The sequence below is a fragment of the Diplotaxodon limnothrissa genome, linkage group LG23 (assembly GCF_057381915.1).
Source record: "Diplotaxodon limnothrissa isolate DT_005_m linkage group LG23, D_limnothrissa_male_GT1.1, whole genome shotgun sequence".
NCBI lineage: Eukaryota > Metazoa > Chordata > Actinopteri > Cichliformes > Cichlidae > Diplotaxodon > Diplotaxodon limnothrissa.
Window position 1 is genome coordinate 3,807,374 of NC_140617.1, and position 23,338 is coordinate 3,830,711.

Sequence of the window (23,338 nt, forward strand, 5' to 3'; positions counted from 1 at the left end):
TGAAGCAGAGCACAGAATAAGTTTGGCTGTTTTGCCATGTGTGGAGTCAGCATCCCAAGCTCACAATTTCATGGTCATCAGTGTTGTCACCACAACCACAGGTGTTGTGGACAGATGTTTAACATGGGTCCTGATCTTGGAACTGAACGTGAATTATGAACGTGATTTTTGGGATTGCAGCTGGAATGCTGAGCAGCATCCCTAAATCTTAGGTCACTCTGCTCCTCTGGAAAACAACGGCTTGCTCCATGAAGGAGAAGAGAAGGAGTTCAAGTACTTCATGGTACTTTTTATGAGTAACAAAGCGACCATGAAATCCACTGCAAAGTCACTCTACAATACCTTGGACATGATAAGAGAGCCAGGCAAAGGTAAAACTCTTGATATACCAGTCAGCCTACATTCCTGCATTTACCTGTGGTTGTGAAATTTGTCTAATGACCAGAAGTTTCCTTTGCAGGGTGGATGGATTTACTAATCAGGTGAGAAGTTTGGAAATCCAGTGAGGAGCTAAGAATACAAGAATACTTTTTTGTTTTTATTTTTTAACAATAGACACCAATCAATTATTAACTGCAGACATTACATATCATTAAATGCATTAAATGTAGAAAATGTTCAAAGCTGTATTATTATGTATAATGTTAGTGTTATTATTAGTATTAATGCATTAATGTGCAAACATCATTTTTACACTGTACCCAGTGACGATGCATATGTTGTATGCGAAATATCAAAATGTGATGCATCTCAGGAGACCATGGTGGTAATGGTGTTACAAACTCCCAAATATTTCACATATGTAGTTTTTACAGATCTTTCTTCAGTATTAATCACACATAATTGTAACAGCTACAAAACAAATGAATAACACTGGAATCAGTTCAATTCAATTTTATGTATATAGCGCCAAATCACAACAACAGTCTACTTGGGTGACTTTACATTATAAGGTAAAGAACCCCCAACAATCAAATGACCTCCTATGAGAAAGCACTCGACGACAGTCGGAAGGAAAAACTTACTTCTAACAGGAAGAGACCTTTGGCAGACAGACAAAAGAGTCAGACGTTAGCAATAACTAATTATTAAATGCAGAGTAGTGTACTGGTAAAATGAGTGGAAAAAAAGATGAGTGAAGAAGAAATCACATGCATGAAGCAGGAAAATATAAAAAAAATTCGGGTTTCAATTTAATCTTTCACGTTTGAATGCAACTTGTGACGACATGCTTTTATTTTGTACGTCCAAACCTCTATCTTCCGGCGCTTCTGCCGTCGTTTGCCGCTGTCTTGTGGCGGCGTCGTTCGGGCAGCATTCCAGTCGCGGTGTTTGGAGCGGCTCGGGGAGGCGGCACATTCCTGCGTAGGCGCGGTGGACTTTCCCGAACTGGACGTTGTTCCGTGTGGGCTGGAAAAAAAGGCGTTTAAAGTCAGTGGGAGCTAATGAAGCTGCTGGTGGGCCACGGCAGCTGTTAGCCGCTGTCAGCAGGTGCAGAGCTGAGGGAGGGGAAAAATGGCCCGGGAAAAGAAATCTGAACCTGTACCTGCTCGTCTTCAGGGAGTGTGACAGACTGATTGGAGGTGAGAGATTAATTTTGTTTCTCTTGTAAAAGACGAAAAGGAAAAGTTCTTAGTGACAAAGGTGCTGTAGTGTTTACTCACCGAACTGACCGGCGAGTTTCATAAAGGTGGTTAAATGAAGCGTACATAAAAGTATGAAACACCCTTTAAAGTTAACCTTCGGTCGGCATACTTGCAAATGAAGACCACTGGCGTGTCAGTGAGCAAGTAAAAACCACTGAAGAGCAAACAGACATCAAGCTGCCTAACAGTGAGTTTATTATTGCGGGTGCTTGGCTACTTAATAATGCATTAACAGTTTGATTTCAGTGTTTTTGGCCATGGCCGGCTGCGGGCGGTGGTGCTACAGCACCTGCGTGTGCTGTCTGTCCGAGGAGGAGAAGAACACCATTGCTGTGGACAAAGAGATCAAGAGGATCCTGAAGCAACAGAAGAAGAAGGAGAGGAGGGAGATTAAAATCCTTTTGCTGGGTCAGTAGAGCACCACACACACCTGTTGGTTCATGCAACAAAATAAAACCCCACAAAAAACAGGCTAAACAGACATTAAACTGCATTTAAAATTTGACAAGATACTCTAAGGTACACCCTGCATACAAATCAAGACTGTTTGGTGGCCTCTGCACATGAGTGTATAAGCTATGTAAGGCATGTGTCACCATGTGAGTATGTGAAGAATGAACGATGAAAGTAGGGATTGGTTATGCCACCTGAAAACCACCTGTGGCACACGGCCCAGAAACATACAAGCCCAGCTTTGTTTGGGTTTTCTTACAGTTAGTCTGACAAGTTTCGGATTATCTGATTTTAAGATAATTTCACCTTCCTGGCAGAGATACCCTGAGCTGGTGTCATAGGTGAAATATTTACATGATAAATAGTCTAGCTGACAGAAACTCAACTGACAAGTTGATTTTTCAATCGTTTGAATTTGAATATCTCTATGTGCTGACTTTATTTTGTCTTGTTTCTGCAGCTTCTCTGCTGTTTGTTAGACAAAACCAAGTCATTTGAATATATACACTTTTCTTTTTAGTGCTTGTGTCAAACAGCAACCACTATAACACAAAGACCAGAAAGGTTGACACCCTTGTAATTATCAATGCATGATCCTCTTTTCAGATCCATACTTTCATGCTTGTACTTTAATAGAGTCTTAGTCATGGTTCATAATTAACCTAATCTGTAGAGCAGATTGAAGACAGAGCTCACAGGAATTACAGAAAATCAAGTTTATGATGAATCAAAAGATCATAAACAAGAGATCCCTCGCCGGAGAATGCTTGGACGTTCATTTCTCGTAATATACATATACGATTGAAACATGAGGTAGAACATCATAGGTCCACTTTATTGACATATATTGAATAAGTGGGCAGTGCAGTGTTGCAGGAGTTAGCGCTGTCGCTCCATGCTGGGGCCTTTCTGTGTCAAGTTTGCATGTTCTCCTTGTATCTTTGTGGGTTCTCTCTCGGTACTCCCGGGTCCCTCGTGGAGTTCAGAGACCTGTGTTTGGTTAACTGGCTGTAGGTCTGCGTCTTTTTTGCATCAGAACCAAAAGAATAACACAAAACCAAATCCAATTTTTCTAAAAATGTCTAATACTGTATTAGTTAATCAACTATCTGTCTCTGCAGCTATGCGTGAACCACAGTATCTTTTATGATAGCTATGCTGCTGCTTTGTGGCACTGTGAAAGAGCAGCAGATACCCAGTAAATAACACACAGTAAATGAGCGTGTCGTTTTTTGGGATGTTTTCAGCAGACTAAGACGATAATGAGACGTGATACACGGGGGCCAGTTTTTCTTACGTCTTGTACAAAAATTTCTGTTTTGCAAAAACTGGACTGTCAGGAAAACATCTTCAGCACGTCTCACACAAACGCTGCTTTATGATTTTCCTTCAAAAGTCGTCTTGATTCCCAGAATAAAAAGTTTCAAGAGTTTCGTTTCCTCTAGCTGACAACTGAATAAAACAAATACATCCAAAGACCACTCACTCTTTCGTCTGAGTGGTTAAGTTAGGATTTCAGGAGCGTTTACTGAAGTCTGTTCAGTCCTCTGCACTCCTTGTCTGAGTGCAGGATGCAGACTTAAAAGATTTAGGCCATAAAAAAGTATAAATGCAATCACAGAGGCAACACAGGAACCATAACAGATACCTGAAAATTAGACAGAGGAAAAGACAGAACTATTTATACACAGAGGGTTGATTACACAGGAAACAGGTGGGAAACAAGGCACAGGTTAGCGCGCTTAGCACAGGTGAGAACAACAAGATATGAGGGGAGGAACAGAAATAAAACTATTAAAAATCAACGCATTCAGCACTAGAATAAAATAAGAACTGAGACTGAAATAATAAAGAAATGAAAAATAGGAATGAAGAACTCAACCAACAGTAATACAAAACACACAGAGCACTAAAACATCAGCGAAAGCAAACAGAACCCTAAAATAATAAACACGACTTAAAACCCTGGGACTGTAACCGTGTGAGAAGCAGCGTAAATCCAGGGCGCTCGTTATGAAATACAGTCACCACACAGAATGATGTGGATACAAAACAATAAAACAAGAGGGGCATAAAATGTTAACAATAAACCGAGGTGTAACAGAACATAAATCAACTTTTCCCCCTCTCGTTCGGTGTATCTTTAACAGAGTATCTTTGATTCTAGTCTGCAGAGAAGGTACCTGCAAGCTGTATATCAGGCCTTTTGTGTTTTGAATTGAGTGCTCGTTTTTCAGCTTCCTGTGGAATAAAGTCTCCTCATCACGCTACTTTATAGTTTATATTCACAAAAAAGCTTAAGGTTAACACTTTGATCTCCCTGAGGCTACAGGAGGAACTTACCATAGCCTTGGATGCAAAAGAGAATGATTACGTGTTGTTTTAAAGCTGCTTTTCTGACCACATCTACACCCACATCTATGAGAATATTTTTTTAAACTAGGAGCTTCTGCTTTTGTTTTAAGAGACCATCCCATCCACATGAAACATCCACGCTTTTCAGTGACCCTAAAAAGTTGATTCTGTTCATGTGGACGTAGCTTCTTGAGATTTCTTTACCTGGATGATTGAGCATATGCATCAAGACTTCTTTTCAGTGACCTAAAACATGGTTGTGGACAAAAGGCCAAAAACCGATATAAAAAACTGTTTTCCAAAATACCTGTGTGTGTGTGGGAAGGGCTTAAGGATAGTAGAATATGATGCAAACACCAGCATACCTTTTAAAGATGTTGTGTTAAATGTTTAGTAAGCACAGATATTGCAAAAACACTATGAGAGCCTGCAAAAATATACACATGCAACAGTGATAAAAAACAAAGAAAAAACTTTGTAACTGTAAAAGTGAGACTGACGTTGTGTAAGAGTAGTGCACGTTCCATTACAGTTTTTGCCCGTTGCCTGAACACATTTTGCAAAACTTTGCTCATTGTGCCAAAACCCTAAACACAAGTACACATGACACAACACTGGGAAATATACCATTCACATCTGCACCAAATTGAAACTCTACTCTCAAAACCTAAACTCTGCTATCAAAACCTAACATTCCTTTGTCAAAATGTAACTCTGTTGACAAAATGACACATACTTGCATCGTATGCAAACACTTACAGAGCAGGGGGAACACACTAGTCTACTTTATATAAAGCACTGCAGTCTTTGATTTCCATTGTTCATTCAGAAGGCATATTTTCAGGAGACACATTTGCAAACAACCAAAAAAGCAAATAGGCCTACTCAATATTGTACATTGCAGCACTGTACATTGCAGTACCATGAATTCAGATAAAGCAAAAAAACAAAACAAAAACAAAAAACCCATAATACAGTAATAGAAAAAACACTATACTGTAAACAAAAAATCATGACAATTGTGCATACGTGGGCTCATGGATCCCGCCGTCTGTTGGGGTCTGGCCACAGGACCTCATCAACATCGCAAGCAATGTCTTCTCCCGCTAGGCACTGGGGAAAATATCCTCTTCCATGTCAAAACCATCCATGGATTGCTGTCACCTGAATGTCGCCGCAGGCCTGTTCCATTGCCTGCAGAAGAGGCATGCAGGCATGTAGTTGGCGGTCATATACACGCCATCTCCAAGCCTAAAAAAATTCCTCTATAGGGTTTAAAAATGGTGAGTAAGGGGGCAAGCATACCACTTCAAGTTGACTGTGGTTGGAGAACCAGGCCTGGACCAGAGCAGCCCGATGGAAACTGACATTATCCCATATCACCACAAACCTGGGCTGATCTGGTCTGTTCTGTACAACTATATCATGGAGAGCATCTAGAAATGTGAGTATATGTTGCCTATTGTATGGACCTAGTTTTGCATGATGATGCAGAAGCCCTCGAAGGCTTATGGCGGCACACAATGTGATATTTCCCCCGCGCTGCCCTGGAACGTGCACAATTGCCCTTTGGCCAATTACATTACGACCCCGTCGTCTTGTTTTGCACAGGTCGAATCCAGCTTCATCAATGAAAATGAATTCATGAGGCTGTGCAGCTCCATCCATGGCCAAGATTCTCTGTAAAAAAGAAAAAGAAAAAAGAGAACATATTACTGTACTACAGTGCTACACATACAGAACCCTCACCCATCACACAGGTACCTGTGTAGCTCTCAGAATGTATTCATGTGGTACTGATATGGTACATATTCAGCTCGAAGTCCTTTGACCCTGTCACTGTTCCTCTCAAATGGGACTCTGTAGAGCTGCTTCATGGTGATGCTGTGTTTTCCCAAGATGCGTCTGATGGTGGTGATGCTCACATGGTTTATGTTGTTGAACACTTGCCTGTCTGCAAGTATTTGCTTTCGTAGCTGGTGGAGACGCATAGCATTGTCTGCCCTCACTAGGTCCACAACGGCAAGTTCCTGCCGTTGTGTGAACAGGCGTTGGCGTCCTCCCCCAGAAGGTCTTCGAGTCATTCTAGAGAAATACAACCACATATTGTCATCGGTTTGCTTATTTTTCTTACAGTACTTTACTGTATATACTGTATCATCCACTGTACAACACTGTACTTCAATATAAGTAATCATGGTATGTTTCACAGAAACTACCACTTTGGCTGCAAAAGGAGCATTAGCACCCTGCAGTACCCTGCACACTTGATATGGTAACTGTAGAACAGTACTATGAAAACCATCTGAGTAGAGTAGAAGGCAGTGAGATGAAGACAGACCTGTTTTCTAGTCGGAATTTTCTTATTACAGATGCCACTGTGAAGCGGCTTAGATGTGGGTGGACTCTCTGCCCAGCTTCCCTCATAGTCAGGCCGTGGTTGATGACATGGTCCACCAAAGTTGCTCTTATATCATCAGAAATATGGGTCCGTGCATGGCCTCTTTGACCTCCTCCTCCTCTTCCTCTTGCTCTCCCTCCATCCATGCTTGCAAAGTTCTTGAAATGGCTAAACTGAGGGCTTTTTGCGGTTGGCTAATTGGTGTTCAGTTTTGCAAGTAAGTGCCTTCAGGTGTGTATTTGAGTGGTTGCAATTACCCGATGTGTTTTGTATTTTGGATACATGTGTTTTCCAAATGGCACCCTGAAATTTCATTTTTGAACGAAGTGTCTTATGTATGAAATAGAGTGTAGTATGCAGGACCATGTGTGTTGCATAAAGGAGTAAGTGTGTTGCATAATTGCAACCAGAGTGCAAAGCAGCACTTTTGTTTAAGGTATGGGTACATGTGTTTGAGGTATGGTAACAAAAGCTTCAAGTTGTGTTACTTTAGTCTAAGCATGGGTTTATAGTGTTCAAGCAACGAGCAAAAACTGTAATAAATAACATGTACACTCTAAATCTAAGAACAACATTTGCGTGGAGGTGCAATACAGAAGTATTTGTAGAATCTTATGCCTGACAGGTGTGTTCACCTGTCACAGAACGAGGAGTTATTATGTGGTTTTATATCAGTCTGAGGGAGAAGAGCTCTGCAGCCTTTTTTGTCTGAAAGGTGCTGAAGTATTCTTGGAAATGAACGGGAGTTGTGTTCATGTATGAATGTATGAATTACATTAACTCAGGTAGCACCATCGTCCCATCCTCTTACAGTTTTTGCTCGTTGCTTGAACACTATAAACCCATGCTTAGACTAAAGTAACACAACTTGAAGCTTTTGTTACCATACCTCAAACACATGTACCCATACCTTAAACAAAAGTGCTGCTTTGCACTCTGGTTGCAATTATGCAACACACTTACTCCTTTATGCAACACACTTACTCCTTTATGCAACACACTTACTCCTTTATGCAACACACATGGTCCTGCATACTACACTCTATTTCATACTGTGGCATGAATAAGGCACGGCGGGACCACGGAGCGACGTTCAGAGCCAACTTTATTTGATTCACGTCACACCACACCACCACCAACCCCTGAGTCCCCGTGTTTTAACACGGCGGGCGCGATTGCGGATGCCGTGCAGGTGCGTCCGCACGGCCCCGCAGACCACGCCCCACCACATACCCCCATCGCCCGATTGAGGCCGGGGAGCAGTCTGGCCGAACCTACTCCCCCCCCCCCCGCGAACTGGGGCGAGACTCGGCCCCTACACATCGGCGCTCCAGCCCCTGGCCAAGCGACAGGGAAGCGTCCGTTCTGGTGGCCGCCCGCGCATCCAGCGGCAACGGCGAAGCTGGTCCGGAGGTCGGCCGCGTAGCAAGCGGACACGGCCCCACAGGCATGGCCGTGAGCTCCTGCACACAGGCGGCTGGGCAGACGTCAGGCGCGCAGAATCGACTGGTGGCCGCGAGGCTGGACTAGCCAGCCCGCCGATCCCCGGCCTAGCGGGGCTGTCCCGCTCCTCTGCCTCCAACTCCGGCTGCCCAGGCTGCCCTGGAGCAGGGACCTCCGTCTCCCCGCACAGCTGCTCCGCCACCGCCTCCGCCACTCCCGTTTGGAGCGGCTCCCCGCACTGCGCCTCCGCCCCCAGCAGGCACAGCCCCTCGCCCACCTCTGGGTGGAGCGACTCCTCTGCCTCCGGCAGGTGTAGACCCTCGCCCGCCTCGTCCTTGGCCTCCGATTGGAGCGGCTCCTCCACCGCTCCCGGCAGGAGCAGCCCTTCACCCGGCTGCTCCTCCTCCTCCGGCAGGCTCGGACCCCCGCGTGGCTCGTCCACCACCTCCGGCTGCCGAGGTGACCCACACGGCTCCTCCACCGCTTCACTGTCCTCGGGACACGCTTGTGGGGGTGGCGCCCAGGCCCAGAGCAGCGCTGCCAGCTCTGCCATCTTCCCCAGGTGGCGTTCGCTCTCCTTCCGCAGCTCTTCCTGTTGGCGACGCACCTCCGCCGCCTGCTTCCGCTGGGCGGCCGCTATTTCGGCCACCCTCTCGGCCAGCTCTTTCCTTTCCTGGCTCTGGTAGGTACCCGCCATGCCGCCTCCTGGGTTTCGGCACCAATGTGGCATGAATAAGGCACGGCGGGACCACGGAGCGACGTTCAGAGCCAACTTTATTTGATTCACGTCACACCACACCACCACCAACCCCTGAGTCCCCGTGTTTTAACACGGCGGGCGCGATTGCGGATGCCGTGCAGGTGCGTCCGCACGGCCCCGCAGACCACGCCCCACCACACATACATAAGACACTTCGTTCAAAAATGAAATTTCAGGGTGCCATTTGGAAAACACATGTATCCAAAATACAAAACACATCGGGTAATTGCAACCACTCAAATATACACCTGAAGGCACTTACTTGCAAAACTGAACACCAATTAGCCAACCACAAAAAGCCCTCAGTTTAGCCATTTCAAGAACTTTGCAAGCATGGATGGAGGGAGAGCAAGAGGAAGAGGAGGAGGAGGTCAAAGAGGCCATGCACGGACCCATATTTCTGATGATATAAGAGCAACTTTGGTGGACCATGTCATCAACCACGGCCTGACTATGAGGGAAGCTGGGCAGAGAGTCCACCCACATCTAAGCCGCTTCACAGTGGCATCTGTAATAAGAAAATTCCGACTAGAAAACAGGTCTGTCTTCATCTCACTGCCTTCTACTCTACTCAGATGGTTTTCATAGTACTGTTCTACAGTTACCATATCAAGTGTGCAGGGTACTGCAGGGTGCTAATGCTCCTTTTGCAGCCAAAGTGGTAGTTTCTGTGAAACATACCATGATTACTTATATTGAAGTACAGTGTTGTACAGTGGATGATACAGTATATACAGTAAAGTACTGTAAGAAAAATAAGCAAACCGATGACAATATGTGGTTGTATTTCTCTAGAATGACTCGAAGACCTTCTGGGGGAGGACGCCAACGCCTGTTCACACAACGGCAGGAACTTGCTGTTGTGGACCTAGTGAGGGCAGACAATGCCATCCGTCTCCACCAGCTACGACGGAAAATACTTGCAGACAGGCGAGTGTTCAGCAACATAGACCATGTGAGCATCACCACCATCAGACGCATCTTGGGAAAACACAGCATCACCATGAAGCAGCTCTACAGAGTCCCATTTGAGAGGAACAGTGACGGGGTCAAAGGACTTCGAGCTGAATATGTACCAATATGCCTTCTGAATGAACAATGGAAATCAAAGACTGCAGTGCTTTATATAAAGTAGACTAGTGTGTTCCCCCTGCTCTGTAAGTGTTTGCATATGATGCAAGTATGTGTCACTTTGTCAACAGAGTTACATTTTGACAAAGGAATGTTAGGTTTTGATAGCAGAGTTTAGGTTTTGAGAGTAGAGTTTCAATTTGGTGCAGATGTGAATGGTATATTTCCCAGTGTTGTGTCATGTTTACTTGTGTTTAGGGTTTTGGCACAATGAGCAAAGTTTTGCAAAATGTGTTCAGGCAACGGGCAAAAACTGTAAATATACTGCTCACAGATAAGTGCTTTAACCTTCTCTCACAATTACAGCGTCTCCATTTTTTTCCATGGGAATGCAGTGCATATCTGGCCATTTTTAAAGCACCGTTATTTTCAGTTAACTCGATCTCATCTTTGCTCTGAGGAAACCTGAATGAAGGATTTCTGCTTTAAATGTAAATTATTAGCTGTTCTGTTTGCTGCCTCAGGGACTGGGGAGAGTGGAAAAACCACCTTCATCCGACAGATGAGGATCATTCACGGACGAGGCTACTCAGAGGAGGAGAGGAAGGCTTTCGCCAAATGCATCTACCAGAATATCTTAACTGCCATGACTGCAATGACAGGAGCGATGGCCACGCTCAGAATTCCCTACTCCAACCCACAGAACGAGGTAGATGCAGCATAAACACACACGGACACACCCACTTACACATCAACGCTTATTCATAAACACGGGCGCCAGCGCAGGTGTGCAGGCGTCTGACCAGAAGTGCACTCCCAGGATTTGTGGGATTACGCCCACATTGAAGAAGAAGCATGAAACACGCTGACACCAATATACGTGCATAGCGTTCTGCAGCCTATAAATAGCTGGTGGTTTTACTATAAACGTGCACAAATCCTTGGTGCAAAGCATCTGTTGAAGGATTAATTACACAGGATGTTAAAAAGCTTTGTATTCAATGTTTTTTAAGCATTCATCATGAAATCTCCTCACACTGAGAATCTTGTGCTGTCCTCCAGATTTACGCCAAGAGGCTGGAGGACGTAAGCATAGTACAGGTCACCCAACTGGAACGGGGCCATGTTGACGCAATCCGCCGCCTCTGGGCAGACTCGGGAATACGTGCCTGTTACAGCCGCCGCTGCGAGTACCAACTCCTGGACTCTACAGAGTAGTGAGTAGCTGTGCTTTGCTAGAAGTCAAAGCTGCACCACACCCTCTGTGAGGGCTGGGACGCAGTATCACATGATGAAATGCTGTCACAACAAAGCACCAACAACAATATCAGGATATGGGAAATGATGATAGACGGCAAGTTTGGAAGAAAGTGCACGTCGATATCTGTGGGGAAAAGGGGATAACCATATATAGACAAAACGTAGTGGCCGCCACCTCCTCTTAATCTTTGAATTCAGGTGCTTTTAGCCTCATTGCCACAAGGGCATAAAATCAGGCACCTATGGTAGGCTTGAAGTCAGCCTTTATAAACATTTGTGAAGGAACTGGTTGTTCTTAAGAGCTTACCGAATCCAAGCGTGGTGTTTTAATCCGGTCGTTAAGTGATGACGTGACCAATCCTACTCCCGGGTCTAAAGTAGTCTGCGTTTAATGTGGCTTTTGTGTTGTTAACATGTTTAATGTTTTGTATTTTCTTCTATTTGATCTCAAAAAGCTCCTAAAACAGTCAGTGATCACTGTTGACCTCCCTCGGCTTTTATTACCACTAATCGTTTATTTAAGCTCAGTTTTTAAAACCTTAAGATGTAACTACAGCCCAGCCCATGCAGCAGTATATGAATGACTAACCTCGTATTGAGGATGGATTATCTCAGTTGTTCTCCTGGCTGAAGTTTGGTCCTTTTACAGCATCCTGCCATGCGATTACATTTGTTCCTGACCACCGAGAACACTCACGGTAACTTTTATCGAGTGGAAAAAAAGTTAGCTTGTTTATATTATGCTAACATAGCTGTGTCGCTAGCGGTTACGTAGCACATCATTATATACCAGCTAGCCCAACTTCAGTAACCCTACAAACGTCACTGCTGTTTAGTTTTCTGTCTTCATTTATGTTGGAAGTGATAACAGAGCTGTACGTTTAAATTTGTTTCCAAAACCCGGCAGTCAGGACATGCTATATTGTATTTAGATTGAAGCTAGCGAGCTAACTCCCTGCTAACTTCTAACTCCGTTAAATGTCATAAATTCCGTTTTCATGGATGCCTGGATGTTAAACACAATTGTTACACCTGGTAGAGGAGAAGGCTGATCATTTTATTAAAGATGAAAGACTTTAGACAGTTTTTCAACTCTCAGTAGTGCCACAGTGATCGTTTGATATATGGACCTGCAGCGGAGTTTAGGCCCAGACGCGGCTAGTGACGTCAGACTGAACGACCGGATAGGATGCCACCACTGCAACAAGTCAGTCTGTGAAGTTTTTTCCCTTGTGCATATTCCACGATCCACTGTAAGTGGCAGCGTGGAAGCATTTAGGAACCAGAGCAACTCAGCCATAAAGTCTCAAACCATGTAATGGACAAAAACTGTGTGCCTGGAGCTTCATAGCATGGTTTCAATGGCTGAGCAGGTCCTGTTGGTGTAATGTGTAGGTAGCCTGGTAATTTTGTAACTATTCAGATTTTGTTATCATCATTATTGATCGAGCTGCTAATTTTTTAACATCCCAGAGCCAAGAAAAACACTCAAATCACAAACTAAATAATTCTAACTCATTATTTTAGGCTGTTGTTTGGGGAAAAAAAATCCAACTTAAAACAGAAATGGCTACAAAACCTTCAGTTCAAAATGAACAACCTTCATTTCTTTCAACAAGAGACACGGCATGGCATTCAGTCAGTGTGCCGTTGCTTATTATCAGTCTGAAAAAGTCTTAATAAATAAGTAATACATAAAGGTGTAACATCACAGCCGTAAAACAGAGTCGGTGATGCTGATTCTGTTAAAGCTGTTACACAAATGATGCAACAAAAGATGAGCACAACAAACCCGTCATCCGTTGTAGTCATACTAATAACAGCTGTCCTCTTCAGTGAATGTGCTACATTTAGACAGGAAGAGATTAAAGTGCTCCTTCTACGCTGTTTGGGGTTTCCATTTTTGCTGTTTTTTTTAACGTTGTCACGATATAATAACATCTTTGGTATTCATTTAAATACCAAAGATGTTATTTGAAGGTTTTTATGTTGGCTAAAACAATGAGTTGAGCAGTCTAAGGAGCTTGGAAAGAAAAGAAAAGCGTCTGGACTTCTTTAAGTTGCTTGAAGACGTTTCACCTCTCATCCGAGAAGCTATTTCAGTTCTCGGATGAGAGGTTAAACGTCTTCAAGCAACTTAAAGGAGTCCAGACGCTTTTCTTTCCAAGCTCCTTAGACTATGATGACCTGGATGACTGAGAACCTTCACGGACAATGTCTCGAGCATTTTTGGATATTTTATCGACCAACTTTTTCCAGTTTGATAAGTTCTAGGATCCCTTCAGATTTATGCCCTAACTGTGTCATTTTTTCCATTTTCCACCTCTGCTTTACTCACTGAAATTGTACGTCGCGCTCACGGAGGAGTCTTCAGGTTTTATAGCTACATCACAAAAACCATTTTAAGCCACAGTGTAGAGCTAACCTCAGACAGGCTTTTTATTATCAATGGGGAAAGACACAGTAGGTGTGAGCCTTATGCTAAAAGTATCTCAAGTGTCACAGAACAAAGTGTGGGCTCAGCCTGCATGTTTTCTCTCTTTTATACTGCTGTTCTGGTCTGTGTTTACCCGGCAGTTCAGTCATCGCGGTGCGTGCTTGATAAGGGACAGGCAGTCAACATTAGCTAATGACAGCTTGTATCAACATGAGCCATAAAGCTGTGGTCTGTACACAGGTTGATGTGGACTTGCTCCATTCCCTTCTTGCATTTTTAATCAGTTTTTTTCTTTTCTGTCATCACCGGTTCACCTGTCATTGCCGGATGCAAAGTAAACAGAGGCAATATGTTTCAGTAGAAATATCCTCTAGTGTGAGAAACAGATTTTTTTTTTTGCCGTTGTAATATTTTTTCTCTCTTCGGCCCCATCGCGTCTCTCTTTCAGCTACATGAATAATCTGGACCGCATCACCTCCCAGGACTACATCCCCACGGAACAGGACGTGCTGAGAGTTCGATTCCCCACCACGGGCATCCACGACTACTCCTTTACCGTCAATACCATCACACTAAGGTGACCAATCCTCGGATTTCTAACCTCTCACAGGGGCAAATCCAATACCTTCACTATTCACTGCACTGTGAAAAAAATACTATTGACTCTTGCGGAGGCTTTGTCTGCTCACGCCTGCTTGGACGCAATAGGATCGCATTTCTGATTGCCTCTGTGCAGACTTCATGTGGGTTTTATTTTGAAAATGTGTAGGCAGTCAGACTAAGCTTTGACAACAGCTCCAAAGCTTATTTCTAAAGGACATTGTGTTCCAACATATTATCTTAAAATAATAACTCTTAAAAGCATTTAAAGTTGACCTAGTAAAAGCCTTTCTTCACTTTCTTTCACATGTATACTGTTACAGAGGGGGAGTGCTGATATTAAACATGGCCAAAGTTTCACTGTGCGTGTACAAGTAATCCCTATGAGCCAAAAGATCACACACTTTGTGTCAGGCAGTTATTTTTACTCTTGAATCTTTATGATGTCACAGAGGGAGGGCATCCTTGGCTTTCAGCACAGCAATCCCAACAAGCAGGTGACCAAAATAAGCTTTATTTAAAACTGTGAATCATGCAGAGCTCTTCTGCTAGACTCTAAGAATACAAATATGGAGCTGGAAATGAAAATAATGATGCACTTTAAACTAAAGAGAAAATACATCTGGATAAATTAATGGCAAAATAAAAAAGTGAATGAAAGGCAAAGAGGCATTTTTGTCCTTTAATAAAGTGCGTCGTGTTCTAAGAAGGACATCTCCACTTCACATCGCAGCTTATTAGCACATTACTGATGTGAGGGCACCGTGTAAGCACTGAAATGGTGGGAAGGGCTTGTTTTTCGTGCATTTGTACATAAGCACATTGGCGTTCACGAAGGTTTTCTTAATTTGTAGTGCATCTTGGGTACAGCTGTAAGTGGTTTGGGAAATGCTCGGAGCAATGGAAGGGAACCTTGAGCTCAGTGACGAGGTGTGGCTGACCCCGTTGCTAGGTGTGACGTAGTTTTTCAAAAGGTGGACACAAAACGGCTAGTTATAAAAAGGCCTGATTAAATAAATTAGTATCCATTAAGACATGCTGTAATAATGAATACTATTTTATGCAGTGAACATCTTTGTTGAATAAATTGGATGCCATACTTCACCTCTCGCAGGGACCTGTTCCAATGTGGATACTTGTTATATTCATTTGCTTCATTTGCTAATTTTAGTACTTAATTGATTTAATATTAACAAAGGAATTAGCTCACATCAAGTACGCAGGGACACAGGAAAACCTGCACGTTAATGAATGCCTCTTGTGTGATTTGCTCGTGCAGGGTTCTGTCATAGTTTTTGCATTTTTCCTAGGTGTGCCAGATGCCTCACTGTCTCGATCACTATCATTGTTGGCATTACAGTGTTACTTTGTTGGGCAGGAGAAGTAAGCACATCCCTGCTCGATCTCGCGTTTGCCGCTTCAGCAGCTCACGGTCATTTGGCAATTTGTCGTTTGTTTGTTCTTTTACACGTTTCCTTCCTCTGATCCTTGATAGGATTGTGGACGTTGGCGGTCAGAAGTCGGAGCGGCGGAAGTGGATCCACTGCTTTGAAAACGTCACCTCCCTCATCTTCCTTGCGTCGCTCAGCGAGTATGACCAAGTCCTGGAGGAGAAAGACACGACTGTAAGAACTCCTGTGACTCTCATTCAGTGTACAGCTGCAGAAAATGAACACAATCATAGGATCTGTGCAGATTTATCTACCGGATAGTTTACCAGCTATTCTAAGGTGCTTGGAATATTTATATGTAGGTGCTCAGCCATCCAGGTAACTGGACTTCTTTAGGTTTGCAAAGATGCTTCACCTCTCATCCCAGGTATTTAAGAGAGGAGTTCCAAGTATTTAGCCTTATGAGGGGTTGTCTTCTGAGGGTTGTTGACCCACGATTGATCATCTGCAACATCACATGAAAAAAAAAGGCGTGGGTTATTACCTTCAATGAGAATGTTGAAGGTTGAAAACACTCGTAGACTTTGCTCCAGCGCACCATGTGACCTATCGAGGTCACCTGAGTCGAGGTGTGATCGGGGGTTGAAGGTCCTGGAAAGGGTTATCGAGGCTGCGTTGTAGGTGGCTGACGGATGGTGTCGCAATGCCGTGTTTCGGTTACCTGAGTCAGAACTTGGGAGTTTGCAACACTCTGTTTTCACTTTAGCTCCTTATATGTTGTAACGTCGCTCTTCTCCTCGGCTGTCTGGTGACCCAACAAAAACACAAGCAACAGTGGCCCACAGACCGGTTGTACCACATGCTTTGTACACTGCCTCCATCCGACATCAGAGCTCACTGCAGGCAGACTTCTGCTCAGCCAAAAAAAACAAAAAAACGGCTTAAGGGTGAAAGCACAGAGAGACCTTGCCCCAACCCATCATGTGACCTATTGTGGTCCCCTGAGGCAAGGTCTGATCGGAGGTTGAAGGGATCTCAAGCCTGCACTGTAGGTGGCAGACACCACCTCAGTTTAAAGATGGCCGTTCACTCTGGACATAGATTGTGCAAAATACACAGCACATGTACATTTACACACAGCATACACTGGGTTGTTTAGCTTATGTTTGGGGGTTTTGTAATTTGTTAATAAAGAACAAAGTATATATATATGTACCAGAGTCATAAATGTGTCTCTCACTACAGTCATTCCATCGTTTCACCAGCAGGTCTCGCTCTTGTACAACAAAGCCTCTCTCTTATCTCCTCTCAGCCTCTGCAGCCCCCTATCGCCTTCTTCTTCCCTCCCATCCTGTCACTGATCCGTTTATCTCTCCCAGACACTTTCTGGTCTGCCATCGCATTTATTAACCTCCACTGTGGTCCATATGCTGCCCATAAACAACCTATTTCCTCTCTTTGAAGGACTGTTTTCTCCCTGCCTCTGTGATAATGCTCTGTGTCCTCCCCAGAACCGCATGCAAGAGAGTCTGGCTCTGTTCTACACCACCATTCACTCCCAGTGGTTCCTCAACACCTCCATCATCCTCTTCCTCAACAAGACTGACATCCTGACTGATAAAATGAAAACATCAGACCTGCAGAAATACTTCCCCGGTTTCACAGGTCAGCTGGTCTTCTGTTTGTTTGCATTTAGGGTGAGGGTGTGTTGTAGTTTTGCTAGCAACTATCGGACAACTGATCAAACAATTTGTAAAAAAAGAAAGAAAAAACCATATTCCAAGTATTTTAGTTGATTTGAAGGCTTTTTGTGAAGATTTGGTCAGACTGTAAGATGTCTGCGAGTGCCTGTGCTGAAGTTGCGGTGGATTTAATAATGGCGGGGAGCACTGAGAGCACCAAGGGTTTGATATTTGTGAATCAGTCCGACACTCAGCCTCAACGTGGAGGTTTCAGACATTCAAATAAGAAATCACAGCAGCATCGAATGCAGACTGAGCCAAGTCAGCAGCCAGATTTCACTGCCATCAACAATTACAATTGCAGCTCATTGTTTGCAAGCGTTTATTCCCATCGCAGCGTGGACACAATCATGTCCGAGACACGAGGGCTGTGATGTTATTTTGCTTCAGCCAATTTGCTTTGAGCATGCAACAATTTCATCACGCCCTTCTACACCTGGCACAAAATGTGTCATTTCCAAAAACGTGTGTGCAAAGTGATTTCATTTTCTAATTCCAAGCTTGAAAGTCTCTCCCTCTGTCGCCCTCACCACGGCCACCAGACATTTTTTGCTCTTCTCTTCTTGCTTTTTTCTTTTCTTTCACTGCTCCTTCCCTTTCTACTTTCTTATCATCTTCTTTCTTTACTTACTTCATTCGTTCCTTCCTTCTTAGCATCTTTGCAGTCTTTCGCATTTCCTTGTTGCTTTCTTTATTCTGTTCCTTCTGTTCTTTCTTCCTTTCTCCCTCCTTTCTCACCATCTTTCTCCTCTTCCTCCCCCTTTCGGATATCTTTACCCTCTTCCTGTCTTCCTTTCTTTCTTCCTTGGCCTCTTCCTTTTTTTTCTCCCATCTTTACCCTCTTCATGCCCCCCTTCCTTATTGCTCACCATCTTTGCCCTCATCCTTGCTTCTTTCCTTCTATCTTTCCGTCCATTCTTCCTACTACTTCCGTCTCTTCTTCCTTCCTTCCTTCCTTCTTTATGTCTTTCTTGTAGATGAGTCACTTCAGGTACTCTGTGCTTAATGACGAGGTTGCAGCCTTTAACTCTGCTGCTGTTAGAGGCAGTAGGGTGCCCCCCTCACCCCCACACACCTCCGCTCTCTCTCTGTAACCAACGGCAACCACAGACAGATACTGGCCTTCCTGCACCCCCACCTGAATACCCCCAGGTGTACAAGTGTGTGTGTGTGTGTAAGATTGAAATGAGTGACTGAAAGCTCTTTGATGTCAATTTAACCTTAATGACAACTGTGAACAGCTCCTAGCACTGGCTGCTATTTGCCGCTAATGTGGCTGTGTTCCAGTGCAGGCACTGTGTGGTCCTTATTACTGCTACAGTGACTACTTCTGAAGGCTATACCTGTTAATAATCCCTGCAGTCTTCTACTGTTTTTAAAGCTGATTTGAACTTGCAGTGAAATGTTTAGAAATGGTATTATTATCATCAAGAAAGTATTCTAAATGATCGCCGTTTACGGTTTTTCAAATATATTATTTGCAGGGAGGTTTTTTCATCTGCTGATAGAATAAAGTCGAACATAGTGTTAGTTCAGGCAGACCTTGGAGTCAAGCTCTGCATGCCATTGTGATCGCTCTGCTGATATCCTTCTATGCAACTTTAGCCACCTCTAAATTCGAAATTGAAAATGTTTTGCCATGTTGATTAATCTAATTTCCATCTCATGCTTAGTGACAAGTAAATCTAAAATTCTCTGATGTCTTTGTTCTTCTCCATCAGTCGGTTTATTCCACCCAAATTCATCTCTTTGTTGTCCACTTCCATCTTTCACCTCCACTTTTCAACAGGCAGGAAACATGACCCCGAAGACGCTATGAAGTTTATCCGCAAGATGTACGAGCAGCAGGCCGTCACCCACAACAACCGGGAGACGTGGAAGACTCTGTACCCCCACTTCACCTGTGCCACGGACACCAACAACATCCGCAGGGTCTTCAGCGACGTGAAGGACACCGTGCTGCTCAAGTCTCTAAGGGACTATGGGATCATCTGAACTTTTACCAGGCAATGAAAGCCAGGAGGAAAGATGGTTCGTGTCTCTTTGTGGACATTTTACTTGTATGAGTGAAAGCCAAAATGGGATTTCTCTTTTCCACATAAAATTCCTTCTAAATTGCAGAAGTCAGAACATCAGGCTTAATATTTTTGTGCCCCTCGTCCTCCTCTCATTCTTCATTTTAATTAAGGCGCAAGTGGAGATTGAAAGCACTTTCCTTTCATCACCACGACTATCACAACTTTACTCTCATCCCCTTCTTCTGTTCAGGAAGTATTTGAAACACATGACGAGGAGCCAGTAAACTCTCTCGTTTCTCTCAGCTTGCAGCTTTTTTGCCCAATTTGATGTTTCTTTTTCTAAGATGAAGAGGCGTTCGGGTCATGCCGCGACTGAATTGATCCATAATTGAAGCGGGAGCAGAGATGCTATGAAGTGCTGTGCCGCCATTAACAGAGTAATGACTTTTACAAGTGGAGATGGGGCCACACACGAATGCAACACCACTGTCACACATTTTAAGGGCTTTATGTGTATCTTCCAGTCCCATTCAGGCACCGTAGAAGCCAATGCACACTCCAACGCAAACTGTAAACTCAAAGCGTTACTGTTATGAGCTGTATGGGCAATATGAGTTACGAACTACTGCACTCTTTTTTTTATTAGATGCCCTGAATGTGGGCGATTGTTGTCACAGCGCTGTCCTTCATTGTTTCTGAAAAACATCCGCCGGCGTGCCAAAATCCCTATTGATTACAGTTATCTTTCACTGCCAGTATTTCTTTCATGTTATCTGTATTCAACACATCTGTTCAGCACAGTTGCCATCAAATCTGCAACTGCCACCTGTTGAGTCAGCCGTGACAGCAATATAGACGTACTTTTGACTTTAGTGGCCGTAAGTTGCTCTTAAATGGTAAATGGTCTGTATTTGTATAGCGCTTTACTTGGTCCTAAGGACCCCAAAGCGCTTTACACTATACACAATCATCCACCCATTCACACACTGGTGATGGCAAGCTACATGTAGCCACAGCCACCCTGGGGCGCACTGACAGAGGCGAGGCTGCCGGACACTGGCGCCACCGGGCCCTCTGACCAGCACCAGTAGGCAACGGGTGAAGTGTCTCGCCCAAGGACACAACGACCGAGACTGTCGGAGCCGGGGCTCGAACCAGCAACCTTCCGATTACAAGACGAACGCCCAACTCTTGAGCCACGATCGCCCCATCATTTAAATCATTAAATGATATAAATGTGGAAAGAAACTACAGACTATATGTTGGAGTGAATCTGGACTGAAGTAAAAATTGTATAAACTGTATAAACTCCAAAAACCAGATGAAGGAAAGTTTAAAAGTATTGAGGTTTGTTTAGATTCACTTTTTTCAGTTTTTTTTAACTTCTCATCTTCTCTTTTAACTAACAAACTTGCAGTTTTTTAGTCAAACACTAATTAAAGTGTTTTCTGTAAAGCAGTTTCGCGTTGGGAATCCATCTGTCAGAGACTCTAAATCCTGACCGGCTCCTATTGTGCTCTTATGATGCAAAAATAGCCAACTGTTTGCTTAATATTATGCCCAGAGCGTCCAAAAGAATCTGCTAAAGCTGGTTTAGGTACTTAAAGAGGACATCTTGGACTTTGTGATTCAAAAATGCTCCCTCACAAGCTTCGTCGTGCCACTGGCAACAAATTACCTCTACTTGCTGTCGAATTGTTCAGACAAGGCCACAGACATCCATCATTTCTGTGGTTTTTGTTCACTGGGCTTTTGGCAGATGAATGTATTTAAGGAGTTAACATTTTGCGCAAAGAACAGGATGCGAAATGCTATTGTTGTTTTAGCCTCCAGAGCTGCCAGCTGCTGGAAGCTAGCCAGCAAAACAGAGTGGGCTCACTGAGAGGAGGAGCGCTCCAGAGTAAAGACAAAGACCTGAAAAATAAATGTCACGTCCCATGTTAATGTGTATCGTTCGTTTTTTTTTTTCAAAAACACAGCAGGAGATAGCTCTCTTAGCTTGACTTTTAAATGTCCAGTTCGCATACAGTAAGCTAGAGAAAAGCAGGTTTCTGTACTTGAAGTTGTAAAACACCAGTTTCTTCCAACTCTGCTCAATATTTCTGTCAACTCCAAACACAATTCATGCTCTGTGTTAAAATCATCACCACTCAGAGAGTTGATTGTTTTGTGAACTTATTTTATAAAGTTAAAGATGGTAAAAGGTAAAAATAAATAAATGAATAAACTCAGCAGGTGATGCCTCATTTTGACAAAACTGTGTGTCAGTGCAAGTCAGCTGGAACCACATTAAGTCCTTTGTTGGCTTTTATGTATTAGCAAAACAACTCTCTGTTTTTATATTTTTGCCTTGTATATTTTGAAAAATTTGGATTTGGGAGAAACTAAAAAAATATTCAGTAATTTCACTACATTAACAGTCAATTTATACAATTTATATAATTTGCATAATTAAAAAATAAAGTATTTTATCCAAGCTGGTAATTCTTGTCTTTGGAGATACTTAATTCTTATAATATGTAATGGTTATTGTGATAGCATGTTGTGGAAACACGATTATTGTGTTTCCACAACATCGTTGTAATCCAAACAGCCGTCCGAAGAAGTTTATCCAACATGCAAGTGCTTTAAACTGCAGTTTCTCTAACAGCCACTTGAGGCTCTAAAAGCGAGTAAATGGTAATAAACCCGACCAATATAGGATCCATTTGAAGTCCAGAAACCAATGGATGACTTCACTACGTCCTTCTTTTTATCTACAGTCTGTGAGAATTACTGACACCAAACAAAGCCGTGTGGAAAAGAATATTAAACCAACCTTTTATGATATTAATCGTGTGTTTGAGTTCTGCTCTGTGTGCCTCATTTTATGACGAGTGGAAAATGCCCGTGACTTTAATGACTTTGAAGCTAATATCAGCTCACAGTGGTGGTTCCAGCTGCTTTTTTGTTGACTGTATATAAAGTGTTTTGATCTTGACTCTGCTACATTTTTCAGATGTGGCAGCTATATTTTTACATCTTTGATGATGCCCTCAAAGAAAAGTAATTCTACTGTACATGATAACTTCCGTGTTACTGCTGTATTTTTTTTAAACATTGTTGACCAACAGGATGTAAACTGTGTGTTTGAGCTACTGTGTGTGGTAGGTAACTATTTTTCAGAATTGTGAAACCTCTAATTTGGTGACAGTGAATTATTTTATGTAGAATCTGGTGGAGGAAGTGGACTTTTTGTTATAGTTAATATTAAAAAACCTCTAAACACACATTCCTGTTCTTCCTTCTTTCTTTGGGTCACTATTCACTGTGCAGCAGGCAGGTTTTGCACCCAGTATTAGAGATCGGTGGATCTAAATATCGATAGAATGGATACCAATGATGATATTGGTTTCAGATTGATACTAGCGCAATAGAAACAAAGTATCAACCCTAGGAAACGGTTTAAATACACACATTAGGGAAAGCAGACACAGCTGGGGGAAAATGAGACAGCTGAACATAATACTAATGAGACACAAAAGTGATCAAAAGCACACAAAACGAATGACTGGTGAAATAAAACAGGGAAAAAATAAAACATGAAACTGACGAACACTAATGGGGACTTAACAACTAGACACAGGGGAAACCAGCTCATGGACCGACATAACCTATCCAGAAACTGTAACCCCACACAAAATCCAAAACATAATAACATAAAACATAGGATAAAGAACACAAAACTCAAAATATGGGTTCAAAGACTCAGGATCATGACA

The 23,338-nt window shown here is 43.2% G+C and overlaps 1 protein-coding gene across 2 annotated transcripts; it reads left to right on the top strand.

The window, feature by feature from the left end:
- Positions 1-1,437: 1,437 nt before the first annotated feature.
- Positions 1,438-20,839, top strand: LOC146607290 (guanine nucleotide-binding protein subunit alpha-14-like). Of its 2 annotated transcripts, none has more exons than XM_085348102.1 (8): positions 1,438-1,583; positions 1,882-2,054; positions 10,654-10,838; positions 11,192-11,346; positions 14,275-14,403; positions 15,922-16,051; positions 17,329-17,482; positions 19,349-20,839. In XM_085348102.1, exons 2-8 carry the CDS (start codon positions 1,904-1,906, stop codon positions 19,552-19,554), a joined length of 1,110 nt encoding a protein of 369 aa, XP_085204228.1. In that variant the 5' UTR covers positions 1,438-1,583; positions 1,882-1,903; the 3' UTR covers positions 19,555-20,839. The 2 variants fall into 2 exon arrangements, with proteins under 2 accessions (XP_085204228.1, XP_085204229.1); XM_085348103.1 differs by having other exon boundaries at positions 1,893-2,054.
- The last annotated feature ends 2,499 nt before the right edge of the window (positions 20,840-23,338 follow it).